This window comes from Heptranchias perlo, chromosome 25 (genome assembly GCF_035084215.1).
Source record: "Heptranchias perlo isolate sHepPer1 chromosome 25, sHepPer1.hap1, whole genome shotgun sequence".
Classification (NCBI taxonomy): domain Eukaryota; kingdom Metazoa; phylum Chordata; class Chondrichthyes; order Hexanchiformes; family Hexanchidae; genus Heptranchias; species Heptranchias perlo.
The window spans coordinates 22,203,500-22,222,230 of NC_090349.1; the positions used below are offsets into that span (position 1 = coordinate 22,203,500).

The 18,731-nt window shown below is 37.6% G+C and overlaps 1 protein-coding gene across 10 annotated transcripts in view; it reads left to right on the forward strand.

The window, feature by feature from the left end:
* The window catches only part of mtmr3 (myotubularin related protein 3), a 108,908-nt gene extending 92,089 nt beyond the window's left edge, over positions 1-16,819 (forward strand). For 6 of the 10 annotated variants that reach the window (XM_068005733.1, XM_068005732.1, XM_068005734.1 and 3 more), the window contains 4 exons: positions 5,227-5,337; positions 7,681-7,769; positions 12,309-12,335; positions 14,668-16,819. In XM_068005733.1, coding sequence (XP_067861834.1) covers positions 5,227-5,337; positions 7,681-7,769; positions 12,309-12,335; positions 14,668-14,839 — 399 coding nt within the window. In that variant the 3' untranslated portion in view covers positions 14,840-16,819. Of the gene's footprint in view, positions 1-4,759; positions 4,803-5,226; positions 5,338-5,636; positions 6,124-7,680; positions 7,770-12,308; positions 12,336-14,667 lie in introns of those variants that run through there. The other 4 variants (XM_068005735.1, XM_068005742.1, XM_068005739.1 and 1 more) reach the window with 3 other exon arrangements.
* Positions 16,820-18,731: the final 1,912 nt, after the last annotated feature.

The window sequence follows — 18,731 nt, forward strand, 5'->3', positions numbered from 1 at the left end:
TCTCTATCTCATCTGAAAACCCTGTAACCAGGAAAGTTGAGCTGCCATTCCTGCCCATCTTTAAGCCATGTTTCAGCAATAGGTATGATATCATACTTCCATGTGTCTATCTGTGTCCTCAGCTCTTGTGTATATCTGCCTTATACACAAGACTCCTTGCATTGATGTATATACCATTAAGCACTGCCAAACTCCTTTGTTGTCTATTTTCTAGCATTCTTAGTAAAATCATCAGGATCAGATAACCTTATAACTGCACAGCTTTTATTCTTATGATCCAAATCCCAAATTGAGATAGTTTGGTACTCGCTCCTGGGCATCCATTACTCTCTATTTAATTGGCCTTTGTCTCAGTCTTGCTTTTGTGTTTGAACTTTCTAATTCCTGAAACAGCTGTCAGTAAGTACCGTATTAATACCTGACAATGACAAATCTTTTCATCCTGTGTATATACCAAGTTAACCATGTATGTGGACATTGGGCAGGAACAGGATTGTATTCTGTATGATATAGTCAGTGGTTGAACTGCTTCCCAGTGCTCTCTGTATAGGCTCACACATTAAGAATGGTCACTCGGGTAAGGTACCGAAGGGCAGTAGTACTCCAGCAAGGAGTCAAAGCCTTCATGAAGAGAAGAAAAGGTGGGTTGAAAATAGTGTTTAAAAAGAGGAAGGAAAAAAAGACAAGTTACAAATTCAAACTTAAAAAAGTACACAAATGCTTATGTAAAGAACAAGGTTCCTTTATTTTTTTGAAAATATACAGATATCTGCCAGTGCCCCCAACTGATCATTATTGGTATTGAGATGCATGCAATCCTTCTAATCAGCAACCCCAGCAAGAGACAACACCTTCAGGAGAGAAGGAGAAATTTGGGGGTGGGATCTTTTCTGTGAGACATGCTACCACATATAATTTTCATAACAATGGTCTTTGTAATGACTATAAGCATTCTGATGTCATGTTTTTCCTGGAGATTCCACGGATAGCTGATTAATTGTCTGTGATGCTATCAAACATTCTACAATTTTGGAATTTTATTAAGACATTCATGGGAAGCAGATACAATGAAAGCCACTTTCATTAGCTGTTTGAGTGAAACAGTTTTATGACTTTTTAAAATCCATTGGAGTAACATTTTTTGAAACTTTTGTATTTTCAAATAATGTATACATCCAGGAATTATTTAGGAAACAATTAGCATAAAACACTTATGATGATCATTGCTTAATGTCCACAAGTAATATTTTTTTTTCTGATTGAGTGAAAGACATTTCCCGAGGGGAAGTCTTGGGTAACAATCCTTGAAGCAATATTTATAATTCAATACTTGATAGGTCAATACTGAGAAGGTAGTTTTGATACATTGCCCTCGTAATCTAGCACTCGTGATTGTTATTTACATCCTTTCGCAAAGTGTACAGCAGCAGGCCTACTTGAAAGCTATTCATGCAGCACTGATTAATGTTTACATTTGTTATTAAATATAAATACTATTTCACATGTTGACTCATTGGTGATATTTTAACTCCTGATTCGCTATCACTGCTTCAAAAAAAAAGCCTGGTGGCTCAGCAAGTAAATGGATTGTGTGATGTGGTATTGAGCTATGCATACTTTAAGGCTCAAACTCTGATTGGTGCAGAGTTAGGTGATCTCAACCAATGAGATAGGGATGCTACTGTTGTCTCAGTGTTATTTCTGGTCTGGAGACCAGAAAAAAATGTCAGGTTTCCTACTCCTTATTGTTATGCAGTGATCCCTATTAGAAAGTGCATGTGTGTGGACATCTGATGAAAGTAGGATCAAATTGGCTGTGATGACCTCTACAGCCAAATAGCCTCTGAGTACTCCCTATCTACCTTACACATGTAGATTAGCCACGGACTAAGCAGCTAATTCTTGTGGAACCGTAACACAGCACAAGTCACCACCTTCAGAAAGGAGTAATAAGTAAGAGGAAATGAGGTTGAGTTCCGTATGAAATTTGTTTACTCACAATTGCACATATGGCAATACTGAGCAAACTCTTGGAACAGAATACCACTTCAGTTAAAGTAGTTTTAAATGCCAAAGGGTTGAGCATGTAAATAACAAATTACACAAATTACAACTTTGACTTTTGCTTTATAGTACAGTCCTTTGTTGGAGTAAGATCCTTTGTCATAGTTTGAAGTTTGCACACCCATTTATTTATTCCATCTTTGACTGTCTCCATAAGCCGACCATGTAGAGCAAAAGAAACTTCGATTAGGTGACAGAGTCAGACAAACTGAGCAGCTAGTTTAGATTTTAACAACGTGAGCAGAATCCATCTTTCATTTATACGGGACAGACCAAATTATATTCAACTGGCTTGAAGTGAAACATATCAGCTAGCCGCTTTCAAGCATATCAGCCAGCCATTATCGACACTAAGTAACAACAAAAGCAAATTTATGTTTGACAAACCTTTAACAAATTTTGTTTAAAAAAAAACTCCAGGTGCACAGATTTGTTAGCTACATAGAGTCTACAGCACAGAAACAGGCCATTCGGCCCAACTGGTATATGCCAGCATTTAAGCTCCACACAAGTCTCTTCCCTACCTACTTCATAACCCTATCAGCATACCCTTTTATTCCTTTCTCCCATGTGTGCTTATCTAGCTTCCCCTTAAATGCATCTATGCTATTTGCCTCAACTACTCCTTGTGGTAGCACATTCCACATTCTTACCACTCTTTGGGTAAAGAAGTTTCTCCTGACTTGTACCCATCTTGTATTTATGACCCCTAGTTTAGGAGTCCCCCACAAATGGAAACATTTTCTCAATGTTTACCCTATCAAACCCTTTCATTATCTTTATCAGGTCACCCCTCAGCCATCTCTTTTCTGGAGAAAAGAGCCCCAGCCTGTTCAACCTTTTTTGATAAGTATAACCTCTCAGGTCTGTTAATCCTTTTTGCACCCTCTCCAAAGCCTCTATATCCTTCTTATAATATGGAAACTAGAACTGTACACAGTACTCCAAGTATGGTCTAACCAAGGTTTTATACAAGTTTAACATATCTTCTCTACTTTTCAATTCTATCCCTCTAGAAATGAACCCCAGTGCTTGGTTTGCTTTTTTTTTAAATGGCCTTATTGACCTGTATCGCTAATTTTAGTGATTTGTGCATCCGTACTCCAAGATCCCTCTGTGCCTTTACCCCATTCAGACTCTTATTATCCAAGCAGTATGTGGCCTCTTTATTCTTCCTACCAAAATGCACCACCTCACATTATCTATATTGAAATTCATTTGCCAATTACACGCCCAGTCTGCAAGTTTATTAATGTCTTCTTGCATTTTGACTCAGTCTTCCTTTGCATTAACTACACCCCCCCAATGTGGTGTCATCTGCAAATTTTGAAATTCTACTTCCGATTCCAGAGTTCAAATCGTTAATGTAAATTGTGAACAACAGTGGTCCCAGCAACAATCCCTTTGGAACGCCACTTCCCACCTTTTGCCAGTCTGAGTAGCTACCCTTAACCCCTACTTTCTGTTTTAGCATGCTATTCATTCTGCTACCTGTCCTCAGACAACACATGTTATGATCTTAGTCATGAGTCTACAATGCAATATCTTATCGCAGGCCTTTTGAAAATCCAAATATATTACATCTCCTGCATCACCATTGTCCACACTCTCATTTCTTCAAAGAATTCAATTAGGTTGGTCAAGCATGACTTTCCCTTCTGAATCCGTGCTGACTACTCTTTATTATATTTTTGTTTAAGATGTTTTTCTATTACCTCTGAGTAAAGACTCCATTATCTTTCCTAAGCTAACTGGTCTATAGTTCCCTAGATTTGTTCTATTTCCCTTTTTAAATATAGAAATCACATTACCTGTCCACCAGTCCCTTGGCACTATTCCCTTTTCTAATGAATTTTTATATATATATGTAATAGTGCCTCTGCTATCACTTCCCTAATTTCTTCTAATATGCACAGATGCAATCCATCCGGACCAGGGATTTTATCCTCTCTAAGTTTGATTAGTTTATCAATTATCTTCCCCTTTCCATCTTAAATGTCTTTATATCTTTTTTGATTGCTTCTTCTAATATCATGCCCACCTTATTAGTCTCCCTGGTAAATATTGAGGCAAAGTAACTATTCAGTAATTCTGCCATTTCACTGTCATTACCTGTAAGTTTATCTTGTGCTTCCCTTAGTGGCCCTATCCCTATCCTGATTTTTCTTTTGTGATTTATGTGTCTGTAGAATACTTCACTATTTCTTTTTATATTCCTTGATAATTTAATTTTGTAGTTCCTCTTTGCTTTCCTAATTGTTTTTTTGACTTCTTTCCTAACCTCTTTGTATTCCCTTTTGTCATCCTCTCCTTTATTGTCTAATTACTTAGAGTGTGCCATTTTCTAGTTTCAATTTTACCCTTATTTCTTTATTCATCCATAGTGTTTCATTATTGGCTAGTTTGTTCTCGTTTTTTTTAAAGAGAGGAATGTATTTCTCTTGAACTCGATTGATCACTGTTTTAAATATTTCCCACTGCTGTTCTATCTCTGACAATTTTTTTTTCCAGTTTACCTTCCCTAGTTCCATTCTCATCCCCTCGAAATTAGCTTTTTTCCAATCTACTACTTTGGTCTTTGTCTTACATATGTCTTTTTCAAATATTATTTTAAACATTATGTTGATTGATAATTACCTAGATGTTCCCCTACGTTTACTTCTCTTATCTGCTCTGGTTCATTTCCCATTAATAGATCCAGCAGTGATTCCTCTCTTGTTGGGCTTCTCTCATACTGGGTAAGAAAGGAGTCCTGTACACACTGTTATAGGATATGTGATTTCAAACAAAGAACAAAATATGCCGCAGACTTGCTGCACTAAATAGCCTATTTCTGTGAATTCATGCTCTTCTAAGAGAGTTACCTAATTGTTAATTAATCCTTGATTGTGAAGGATGCTACTGATTTATATTCAGTAAAAATGTTGCTACGTGAGAATATTTCCTGGGGTCTTTGTGATTGAAGTAATGTGGTTCCTTTAATCAAGAACACCTAGGAATAAAATACATGCACACAGTTTCAGAATCGTGTAAATCCATTAGTGTTTTGGAAAATTCTCGCTTATTTTAGTGTTAGTGAAATTTTATAGTGCTTGGGTGAAAATTAGTTATTTTTTGCAGATATAGATTATACCATACCATTGTTTTTTGTTCTGTAATTAGACCTCTATCCCAGACTCTGAGAGCAATATGGATCAGAATTGCTTATCCCGCTGTAGCACAGAAATATTCTCCGAGACCAGTTGGGAGCAAGTGGAAAAACAGGACACAGAGGTGAGAAATACAGCTTCAACAAGAAATGGAAACTGTCCAAAATTTTAAAATACAAATCCATATCAAAAGATTCTGTTGTATAAGAAATTATTTGAGGAAGAATGAATATGGACAGTGAGTCTTTTCATTATTTGCAGAACAAATCCAAATCTTGGACAAGTTGATAGTTAGATGTAGGTGGAGGACAAAATAAATGAGGGAAATTTCAGAAGTGAACTTTTTCAGGATGAGGTGCTGTAGGTAGTATTAGTAATCTAGTCTATTAAAAATATTCATTAAGAGTTTGAGAACTGTTACAGAGGATAAAGAAGAAAGAATAGACTGCACAAGAGAATGAGAGTGGTCAAGAAGTCGATGAAACAGTGAATTAAGGAAAAGGTGAAAAAGGCCAGGGACAGCTTTTTACAACAGAAGAATACTAACTTCCAGCTTAAATTGTTGTGCAATGAAGACAACACAGGATACAGAAGTCAGAATTTTAGGACGATTGTGAAGTTGATTCGGTTTCAAAGTTTACTAAGATCATCAACTATACCAAATTAATTCTTGGTCTATTCGAAAAATCTGCATTGAAGTCGCAACATAGGAGTGGGTGAGAACTTGGATATGTACCTGAATTGCTGACGAAAGTAAACCTGTTGGCCCCATTCGCACACTGGATGAATTTTAACTGGGGTAACATTTACATTCAGACTGACGTTTGTGGTGTCAGGCGCTCTTGGAAAAAGAAATGATGTCAGTGCATTTAAGCTTCATCTAATTCAATTGTACTGGGAACATCACAATGGTAGGTCTTTAGCTCGGTCATTATTACTGAGGTCTCACGAATGGTACCTTGCCAGTCTTAGTAACTTATTGCTCTATTGATGTAATGCACTCCCTTGTGACACTATTATAACATGGTCTCTTATCAAAGCTGGACTTTGAGTGACAGCCTTGATCAACGGCCTCTTGTAATTATCATGAAAGTTTCTTTGTAAACTCGGTTTGCATTTGAATCTAATATAGTATGTACATTGATGCAACTCAGTAAGCACTGAAGTCCCAAGGACCATATCAGAATGAGGATAGAGTACACTAGCAAATGTCTCTCAGGATGTTTACATTTGAAATGTGATGTGAGCTGGGCTGTTGGAAAATAACAAGGAAGTTCTTTAAAATAAGGTTGAGCTTTCCTTTTAAAGTTAGTGGGGTAGATCTCCGCTGTTCCTGCATCTAGGTGCATTGGATCACCTATGCATAGTGAATAGAGGAGAATTGGGCAGAGAGGATCACGCACTGTAAGAGAGCCTGCCAAACTTTCTGACTGAACTCTGTATCTCCCACTCCCTTCGTCCTACCATTGGCGGCCATGCCTTCAGCCGTCTAGGCCCTAAGCTCTGGAATTCCCTCCCTAAAACTCTCCACATCTCACTACTCCTTTAAGACCTTCCTTAAAACCTACCCCTTTGACCAAGCTTTTAGTCATCCATCCTAATATCTCTTCCTTTGTCATAGTGTCAATTTTTGTCTGATTACGCTCCTGTGAAATGCTGTGGGATGTTTTTCCTATGTTAAAAGGAGCTACGTAAATGTACATTGTTGTATGTTAACTTAAATATAGATGGTCCTCCCTGCCTGATTTTCATTTGCTCAGGTGATCTGATATACCAATGTGCAGGATCAAGAAAATCTGTCCTAGTACCTCTGTGGTTTGCTCAAAACACTGCCCTTTGCCATATGCTCTACATTACATACTGCTGTGTTGTGAATTCTGGCTGTATTATTCAGCATGGATTGGGGGAGAAGCAGCTTCTATTACAGTCTGTAATAGCCCCTAATGATATCATTGCTGTATGTTGCCTGGAATTTTACATTATAACTCTGTAGAATTCTTTTTAAAATCAACGTTCCAGTTGCAGACTGAATTTTTCTGTTTTAAATTAAATTCTGTTTTTAGCTATATTTTTTCCCTTTAGAGCATCCTAAATGCCTTTTTGTGTTTCTCTAGAGTGTTTGGCTCTTTTCACCCCGTTTTATGCTTTTCTAATCAGCTCAATTGAGTTGTTATTATTGCAGGATAAGTTCTTGATTTACATACTGATTTCCTGGTTAGAATCTTATATCAATACCATCGAACATCCACTTCATATGGTCATATCATTTTTGACTATTACCTGGATGTATGAAGAAGGAGAAGCAATATTAGAAGTTCCATTTTTCCATAACACAGCAGTTTGTGATTCTTAATACAGGGCAGAGGTATTACTAGAAGATTAAAATGCATTTACAAAACTTGAAAATTTAGGGTGGGATCTTTTTCAAAAACTGCTGCTTTCTTGGTTTCACAATGTCTCTTCCTAGGTAACTCGATGGTATCCTGATCATTTGGCGGCGCAATGCTATGGCTGTGAAAGTCGATTTTGGCTGGCGAGCAGAAAGCACCACTGCAGGTACTATGCATAAAAATTTGACTACATTTAGCTAAATGGTTTTCTTTTGTCTAGTCTTGTCTTTACATGATGTGCTAGTTATTTTGTAATGTTATGTAAACATGGATATGACTAATATTGAGAAAATGACTACAAATACATTCACTTATTTTGTATATGTTGGAAAAAATCCACTATATTTGACAGATAGTTCAACACCAATTAAAAATACTGGTTACCAAAGTTTGCCCAATTGTGACATGACCAGCATGCAGATCATGGGGTGGATCTACTTCATGATCTTGATAACATGTAATTATTTTTCATGGCTAGCTATAATCTAAGGGGAATTGAAATATTACATTAAAAATGTATATTTCAGTAGTTTACAACAGAAATAATATTCTGCCAAGTGCTTTGAATGTTCTTACACTGTAGATAAATCAATCTTCTGATTGTACATTTGAGAGATTATATTGTTGTACCTTCATCCAGTTCATTCTCAAAGGTTCATTCTCATCACTGTCTGCAGATTTCCACAAGATCTTTTTTCTGGTCAAAAATAGCACAAATAACAAAAGGTTTCCCCCAAAACGATGTTTCTGAAACGGAGCGTGATTTCCTTGGTGGGGTCCTGTATATCAAAGTTATTTACAAGCCATGATCAGTATGCACGTCCCCAGCAGTGACCGAACTGGCCACTTAGAGAAGCTAGCACCCCAAAGCCCAGCACTATCATAACCTTTCTCTCTAAACCAGTGACAGATTTAAGAGGAATGCGGCCACATCTCCTTTATTGGTTTTTATTACCTCAGCTACATGCATATACTATGCCATCACACCAGCTTGACTAGTGTCACTTCCACCTACCCCACCCCCCCCCCAGCCCCGGATGAGCCATAGGAGGTTATTATTATTAATAATAGTTTGCTTTTAAATAGAGACAATGGAGCATCGTGTGGTACCATGGTCTGTGACCTAGCCAGCCTGCTGGAGAATGGCAAAATGGGTTTGAAGTGGGTGGCGGTTGTGAATCAGGACTCTTCCAACAGTGACCGAGGACATAATGGAAACTTTTTCATTTCTGGGTGATGTGTGTGCAGGGAGCAAGTTGCAATGCAGTGTGGCTGGTCCCACTGGGCCTCTGGCTTGGCCTAGTCTGGTTTGTCGGGCCAGTTGAGTGGACAGGGATGAAGGTAATAAGGCAGTTCGCTCAGGCTACCCCACCCCCAAGTTGTAAGTGTTGCTGCTGTTTTCATATCTTCACACTATTCTCCAAGGGATGAGTGCAAAGTAGTGGAAGGATCTGCAGGCCGTGACATGAAGTTTTATGGGCTCCCACAACCCATATGATGAGGGGCCACCCACACATCAACAACTTGCATTTATATAGAGCCTTTAGCGTAGTAACACATTGCACATCGCTTCACAGGAGTGTTATCAGACAAATTTTGACACTGAGCCACATCAGGAGATAATAGAGTGAAAGAACTTATACTTGTGTAGCGCCTTTCTGGACGTTCGAAAGCGCTTTGCAGCCATTGAAGTACTTTTGAAATGTAGTCATTGTTGTAATGTAGGAAACGCAGCAGCCAACTTGCGCACAGCAAGGTCCCACAAACAGCAACGTGATAATGACCAGATAATCTGTTTTTTAGTGATGTTGTTTGAGGGATAAATATTGGCCAGAACATCAGAGAGAACACCCCTGCTCTTCTTTAACAGTACAAGTGACCAAAAGCTTGGTCAAAGAGGTAGGTTTTAAGAAGCATCTTAAAGGAGGAGACAGCGATAGAGAGGGAATTCCAGAGCTTAGGGCCTAGACAGCTGACCACTGCTGGGGTGAAGGAAATCGGGGATGTACAAGAGACTAGAATTGGAAGAATGCGGAGTTCTTGGAGGGTTGCATGGCTGGAGGAGGTTACAGAGATAGGGAGGGCAAGGCCATGGAGAGATTTGAACACCAGGATGAGAGAATTTTAAATTTGAGATTTTGCTGGACCAATGTAGGTTAGCAAGCACAGGGGTGATGGGTGAATAAAAATTGTTTGTTATTTTTTTCTGCCTATTCCTCAATGATGCACCAATACCATCTAACAAAGTGGGTATGGAACCCACCCCCAAGTCAGTGTTGCTCTATGACAACTATGCAACATGCCTTGGGCTGATCTGCTGTTTTTTCTTCTGTCCGTGTTTGGCCTTCTTACAAGCAAAGCTGAGATTTGAACCTCCTCATATAGTTAAATTGCAGGCACAAGCACATATGTTGACGCTTCATCTCATCCTATTGGTGCTCCAGTGCATGGTGACACCCTATAAATTGGCCTTTTATTTTTCAAAAAATTTAACACCCCCCTCCCAGCTCCGTTGCTTTAAAATCAACCCATCCTCCCACCTGCCTGGCTTAATATTTTTTTTAATTAAAGTTATTTGGACAACCTCTGCAAGTTGGAACATGTAGTGAATCTAAATTAGGATGCAGATCTCAGCAGTCTGAGAGCTATGTCACCTGCAACAGTAGCAAATATTTGGGCAAGAGTGATGTCAATAATTATAAAGGAAAACTACAAACAATAACAATTTCACTGTGGATGATGCTCCACTGCATCAAGAAGCATTCAAGTATCCCCTGGTACAATTGCAAGCTGGATGTCTCCACAATACAGCACCAACTGGGTCAGAACACCTAGAGGACTGTTCCAGAAGTTTTTCTTTAATTAAAGCTTTTGGCTCAAACTCTTGACACACAGAGATCCAGTAATACAAAAATAAATGTCATAAGTAACTTTATTATTGTGTATATATTTATAAACACTGGAAGAAGTCAGTGATTTTTAAAATACTTACTCTCTTCCTTCCCCTCATTTTAACTTAATTATTTTAAACTCTTTAATCCACACCAACTTTAATATTTTTATTCTTTAAAATATCATTTCAAAACACTTATTTCTGTGCCTCACTGTCCCTTTTGAAGGCAAGAACAACTTTGGAAGAATTGGCCTCTCCCAAGAACAGACTCTAAAATATTTTTCAGCCAATTGAGTGTCAGATTTGTAAAGGTTAATATGACCACGTCACAAACTTGAGCAGGTCAATTTGTAATATGTCAGAGTCCTGCATCTGCTGGAAAAGTTATTTTGTCCACAGTGCTGACTATGTGATCATTCTGGAACAAGATAGCTCATCTGTGATGAAGTATTGGTCAATACTCTTCTACACTCAGAGAAGCTATTTTATGGTGCTTTCCATTCATCCTGTGAAAAATAATTTGTCACTTTAAACTTTAAAATACTTCAAGATTTCAGTCAAATATTGCAAGTGTCCTCCCTTCAACAGACAATAGGTTTTATTTTAAGATTGCATTTCAAAATTGTTCCAACACAATCCAAGAACTGAACATAGGATACAAACAAAATAAAATTACAATTTTTGAAAATGAACCCTTTTACTCACACTACCAACAGTGATGTCTCTCTTTACATCAAGTCATGAATGAACTAAAATTTCCTCCAATTAAATATCGAGAAGACCAAAGCAATCATATTTTGAGCCCCTGCTAAAAACTCAGTACGCTTGCCACTGACTCGCTTCACCAGAAGGTCCTCAAGCTCAGTATCCTGCTCGATGCAGAGCAGAGTTTCAAGCCCCACATCCTCACTAACACCAAGACTGCTTACTTCCATTTCAGCAACACTGTCAGCATTGCCCACACCGCAGCCAAAACCCTAGTTCCTGCTTTTGTCACCATCAGACATGATTTCTGTGACACCTTCCTTGCTGGCCTCCAAACCTTCACCCTCCATACAAATCATTTAACATTCCACTGCTGCATTTTGTCTCCTATTAAGTCCAGTTGCCCATCACTCCGATCCTTACCAGCCTACAAAGGCTCCTATTCCCTAATTTGTCGACCAAATCTCCCCCCACCATGTACAAATCCTTCCATGGCCTTACCCACCCTACCTCTGACTTCCTCTACCCTTATAGTCTGTCACAAGCCCTTCGTTCCTCTAACTCTGGCCTCCTGTGATTTCCCCCAGCCCCCTAGTTAGCACAACTTCCAGCTGGCTCGGCCCTGCTCTCTGGAACTCCCTTAAACCCCTTCACCCCCTCTCCTTGCCTTTAAACCCCTTTTCAAAGGCATGATTGGAATCCAGGCCTTGGTCAACTAACTCCCCTACATTTGCTCAGAGCTCATGTTTTCCTGAGTAAAGCACTCTGGGATGTTTTCTACATTAAAGGCACTATATAATGCAAGATGGTTGCTTACTTTCCTTCCATGACACATTGGCTACTTTTTAGTGAACGTTATACAAATAATCTTTTGGAAAGGTATTTTTGTGAGTGTTACTTCTGTTTGAAGTATTTTCTAAAGAGTTAGCTTCCTCTTTTAAGATTGATATTGTTGGTAAAGTAACTGAATTATTTACAATATGCTTCTTTCATTGTAAAGTTTCAGCATATTGTGTTTCATTTGTTTGTATTCCCTCGCTATTACCCTTCTGATTTGCACCTTTTCCTTAGTTAGTTTCCCTCTGAGCTGTTTTTTCCATCTTGCAGGGACAGGGAGCCTGTTGATGACACATGGTGAGCATTTTCAACAGTCTTCTCTGTCTCTTGTTTGTCTACATTTCCTGGTGATGTTGACTTAAAAACATTTACTTGTGCCTTGTAAGCTGAACATCCCAAGCAATTTGAGATCATTCTTTGATTAAATTCAAGTAAATTAGAAGTTCAAGAAAGAACTGTGCCCGATTTGCTGGGTTATCCAGGCACTTATGAGCCATCACCATTGCTTAAAATAATGCAATTTGCTGAACAGAAAACAAATAAATAGACATACCTGGATTTATCAGTCCTGCCCATTGCACACATTTCATCACATTAAATGAAACCTGTTCGATATTTTTCTGTTTGAAGTTTACAACGCACATATAATATTTTGACATTTCATCACATTACATTTGGATCAGCTTGACAAGCAAAGTTGTGCCATGCAGGGACTTTCTTCTATATGGCATTGCAGTTATTAAACCTTGGATTATCCATATAAAATATAAATGTGGTGGTCTATTTTTTTTTACTATGTAATTTTCTTGCACTTCTTCCCAGTCTTGTGCTCTAATTAAGAAACCATGGTTACCAGCAGGAAAATATATTTTATCTGCCTTATCGTCATGACTGGCTTTCAAAAGTTTTTGCTTTCAGCTTTCTATATATTAAAAAAAGGCTGATGGATGTTGTTGGACTGCATGTTAACCTTTTAAATAGATTTTATTTTTAGTTGTTAGTTGCAGTAGTGCGACTTTTCCCTTTTTATTGCATACAGTGTGATCAAATAACTGACATACTTCAATCATTGTCATTAAAACAATTGCAGTGTAGGAAGCTTAAATTTTACCAACTGATCCATTGATTGAATTTGAGGGTTTAACCACCCAATATCTTGTATAGTGAAAACTTTAGACCTAATTTCTTAAATGTATTGCAAATCATGTCAGCTATTTGTACATTGTCTATATCGAAATTGTGTAAGCAGCTCATCTAATATAAAGAATGTGCAAGGTGTATAAAGTGATTTAAATTGAAAACATCAAAAATAAATGGTTAAAATATTTTACCAAATTATACACAGTTGTACTTTAGAAGTTCAATTTTTTGCCCCCCATAAATTAAAAGTAGTTTTGGAAAATTTTAGGTTTCACTTAATTTGCATAGCGGGAAAGATTTGTGAAATTAAAAACTCTGATCTTTCATTTGAAACAAAGTTGCCAGTTGAAGTTACAAAATGCAACCTGCTTTATCCAGTGATTGATCAGCTATTCATGAAAAGCCTATGTTTGTAATCCACAATAATTCTATTTCCAATACTCGTGAACTGGAGTACATTTAGACTTTGCCTTTTGGGAGTAAACTCATTGACTTCACTATTGATCATACTAGTTATTGGACCTGTACTCAAAGTGCTATTGGTCTGAACTGTTAATTTCATTCACAGATTTTGCATTATTCCTGGATTGCTTTATGCATCCAGGGCACAACTGATATTGGAATTCGATTACATATAGAAAATTATAATATTGAAACAATATTTGGTCATTTTTCTACCCATGGGGGGAAAAAAAATGTTTGCTTAAATTTAAAGAAACTTAATCCCTGTGGTAAAATCGCTCTCCTTTATTACATTAGTCCTTTTTTACTCCTATTTAATTCCTATGAATGTTTCTCTTCTGATTAGGCACACTTTTGCTTATTTATTTGCATCAGCTAGTTCCATTTTCTTGTTGCTAAGTGTGATTACTCTGCTACTAGTTATGCTATAAACCATCATAACCTCCTTCAGGAAGTAAAATTAATCTTACGTGGGCTTCAAGTAGAAATTTGGCTATAATTTAACCAAATTTCTCACCAACAAAAATAAATCAAGGCAACCCAGTAGTGTAAATAAGTGAATGCATACCCCTCTGGCCTGAGAACTATTCACAATAATGGGAGAAGCAGGAGTTCTGAATAGAAATAATGTCTTCCCAATCAGGAATTAGCTCAGTTTTAACAGTTATTAAAAAGCAAATATTTAAGTTTTGTCTTTTTGCTGAATGGAACAGCTTTACCAGATATTTTCAGAATCCTCAGAAGAGGAATACTTAAACTCTGGGCTTTATGTACTTTGCTGAAATAACTCTTTTGGAAACTTGAAAGAGAGGATCACCATTTTACTCAAGAAACTGTTTACCTTTGTATTCATTTTTCTTTTAATGCAAGTGTTTAGTAACTATAAAGCTTGTGCATGCAAAGTCACTAATTATTGTTCAATAGCTGAACACTTATTTTTAGGAGCTGAACTTGGTTTAATGCTTATGTGAAATAACCCTATACTTTTAACAAATTGTTAACAATCTGCCTATTTGTTACTTCAAAGGAATTGTGGGAATGTGTTTTGCTCAAGTTGTTGCAACCAGAAGATCCCAGTGCCGAGTCAGCAGCTTTTTGAGCCTAGCCGTGTCTGTAAATCCTGCTACAGCAGCCTTCAGCCCAATGGGTCCACGCTGGAGATAGAACTGGACAAACCCATTGCAGCTACTTCAAACTAGAGGCAATGCCTTTCTTCCCAAACACGCACATTTGTGGGACGGTGTAAAAGAAGCCAAGCACTTTGGGTTACTGTGCACTTGAGATAGGACTGAATGCACAGTATTGCTTGGAAGTTCTAACAGGATGTGGTGGATGGAGACATATTTGGATATAGTAACTTAAAAGCTGTTTGGAAGTTTATTTATGGTGGCTTGTGGTGATTGGAATAGAGTGGGCAGTGCAGTATATTACTGTATTAACCAAAGGCCTTAGACTTGCAGAAGTGGTAAGCAAATTTTGTTGGGCAGTTGCATCAGCACACTACTCCCTCTACATGCTTAATTGAATATGTAAAACCTTAAATAGATCAGTGTTAATTATGTTCCTTTTTATTAAAACAAATTGAGTTTTTGGCATGTACAGAAAGTATTATAAATGCCCTATAGTTACAGCAAAATGAATTTACATTGAACTGATGGGCACTGAAGGAATGAGATATTTTAAGCTTTGTTTACACGATGTTTTGTAAGCTCAAACATTTTTGTCTACTATTTGGAACAGGATTTCTTTTGAGCTTGGTGAATTAACCTTTTTCTGCTGTGATTCTGAAATGCAAATGAAGGTTAGAGGAGGTCAAGAAATGTGAAGTTCTAGATAGGTGCCATTGGTTATGATACGGGTTTCTGGGATTGTGTTTTAAATGCATATTTTGACATTTACTTGTCATTTCATTTTTTTTCATGTAAGCACTTTTTTATTTTTCTCTTTGTATATAAAGAGGACAAAATGCTGTTGCTAGCTATATAGCACTCTTTCCTAAAAGACTTAAGTGCTCCTTGCCCCACCGTGAAGAGATGTTTTTTCCAATTTTGTTTTAAAAAGCAGCAAGTGCTGTAGGCGTTTTTCAAGGATGTAAAGAAAATTAAAAGTTTAGCATTTGTATGAAGCTTCTGCTAACTCTTATCAATTTTGTTACTTTGTTATTAATAGATGAGCAGTGTTTAATAAAAAATGTGGGCCAGTTGGATATACAGGTAAAAACACCAAGTGCTTTTTCCCCCACTTGACTTTGAAATTTAATCTCATGGTTGGGTCATTAAGAATGATGAGCTATAAGGTAATCATTTAGTGCATTTTATGCAAACTCTCTTTCCCCCCTCCCCTTCTCTTTTTTCAATTCTTCAGTTATAGAACAATCATTGCAGCACAATTTGGATTGCAAAATATCTTCGTATCAGCCACATTATCCCCACCACCAAGAGGCATGAAAGGTCCATTTTAGGGACATAACAGCAACTGATGTTTGTAACAAACAGGAAATAACAGTTCCAACTGTATTAATGCAAATTGCAGCTAGGCATTTTACCAGTGCTGTGCTTTTGATTTATTCTGGAATCATTTGTGCATTTAATAAAAGTGACTAAAAATTCCATATTATAAGCCTGTCACACCACAGTAGGACTTTCCTAGTAATATGACTAACCACACAGAATTCACCTTAAAAACTGTTCAGTGATAGGCTGATATGAGAGACTGCACTTTATCAGTACATTGGTTGCTTTGTTAATATAATGCCATCTTTACTTACAATCTGTAGTGTTTTCATGTTGGACTTGAAATTAAGAATCCACCTCATCCTGGTGCTTGATTTCACACAAGTTGAATGTGTTGAATACACAAAGTAGCATCCTCTGGGGTTTGGAACTAAAGTTAAAATGCTGCTAAACTTATTTTGAACAGTTTGATCTGTTTTTTTCTTATATCCTTTGTTTAAGTGACTGTTATCCTTCAGTGGTAATGGTAGATTCTTCTGATTGTACACTCAAGTGGAATTTGTAAAGTAGCACTTAAAGCCAGACTTTAATTGCTTTAAGAAAATGATGCCACAAAGCTGGGTGTGGAAAATGTAGTGCTTACCTGTTTGTAAGCTTTCATGGCATATACTCTTCTGTAGCCTCAGAATGATTTATTTAAATCTAAATAAATTTGTCATTTTCATATATGGTGTTTTATCTCAAATTTGGAGAGTCTGATTTTTTTTTTTAATTGCTTTTTTATTTTAGACTGGCTGAAGAGGATATCACTTAGCATTTTAGATCAACAAAGTGATTCTGTAATGATTTACTGCCTGCTTTGAATTGACTGTTTTAGTGATAATATATTTGGATATAAATAGAGAACATTGGCTGTTTCAAATCTGTCATAATATTCATGCACCTAGGTGAACCAATGCAAAGAATCTTCTTCCTATCTTGTGTGGGAGAAGGAACAAAGATTTTATTTACACTGTCCACCAATCGGCTCTCCCCATTTCAAAACAGGGTAAGCAATTTACTCATTGCCAATTTACCTAATTAGACAAATTAGGCAATTTACCTAATTAGACAATCTGCACTTAACCATTTCATTACTGTTGGGGAGAGGGAGGCACAGAAACAATTTAATATATCACTTGAAACCCTGATTTGAAAACTGGTACCTTTCCTGTAGAACAGCATATCTTGGAGAGGGCATTGTGGTAGAATAAAGTGCCTGAACAGCTTATAGTGATCCTTTAACCAAGAAGCCACATGTTTTCTTCAAGATGGAAATTCCAACTCCACTACTGCTTATACTGTAAGTTTTTGAACAAAAACAATTGAAATTATCTTAATTCTGTTTTTCTTTTTAAAGATTTCATGCCCTCCAAATGTTTGCCCAGTTTTTTTTTCTCTCCTGGTCTCCACTTCCCCCTCTCAGCCACATACTTTGTGTGGCTGAGAAAGTGGACAAAAATTTGCTGCCATTGCTTCTCTATTGCCACTTTTCAAAACAGCCTGTTAAGAGTTCACATCCAGTCTCAGGAAATTCTTGGCTACAGTAATTAAGGTCCATGGGCCAAGCATATCTTAAGGATTTTTAATTTAACTTGGCCATCTGAATGATATAGAAAGTATTTGCACTTATCATTGCATGACCACGAGTGCTGCCATTTTGGCCTCAAATTACTACCCACAATCTTCAAATGCCTGTCTGTGATACTTGCACATCAAGCAATACATCTTGATTGGTCTTACAGCAGGATTTCTGCCTTAAGATCACTCTGTGTTTTTTCCTATAATAAATACAGTAATGAACTTCACAGAAACCTTTTTACTTTCGAATGCAATGAATTTCAGTACACTTTGTGTTGCTGTGTAATGATGCCCATTCTGAGAGATTTTACACATCTTATGTTGGTTATACCACGCTCATCGTGAGGTGCTCCTCAATACCGCAGCGCCTACCAAGGACTCAGACCCGTTCTTGTCAATTTGAATAGTGACTTGGGAAGGGCAGGTTAACAGTGTCTTTATGGGGCCGAGTTGGTGTCAAGATGACATGTCTATAGAATCATAGAAATGGTATGTTGGCCTTCATTGCAAGAGGATTTGAGTACAGGAGCAGGGATGTCTTACTGCAGCTGTACAGGGTCTTGGTGAGACCACATCTGGAGTATTGTGTGCAGTTTTGGTCTCCTTATCTAAGGAAGGATGTCCTTGCCATGGAGGGAGTGCAACGAAGGTTTACCAGACTGATTCCTGGGATGGCAGGACTGACGTATGAGGAGAGATTGGGTCGACTAGGCCTATATTCACTAGAGTTTAGAAGAATGAGAGGTGATCTCATCGAAACATATAAAATTCTAACAGGACTAGACAGACTAGATGCAGGGAGGATGTTCCCGATGGCTGGGGAGTCCAGAACCAGGGGTCACAGTCTCAGGATACGGGGTATGCCATTTAGAACCGAGATGAGGAGAAATTTCTTCACTCAGAGGGTGGTGAACCTGTGGAATTGTCTACCACAGAAGGCAGTGGAGGCCAAGTCATTAGATGTATTCAAGAAGGAGATAGATATATTTCTTAATGCTAAAGGGATATGGGGAAAAAG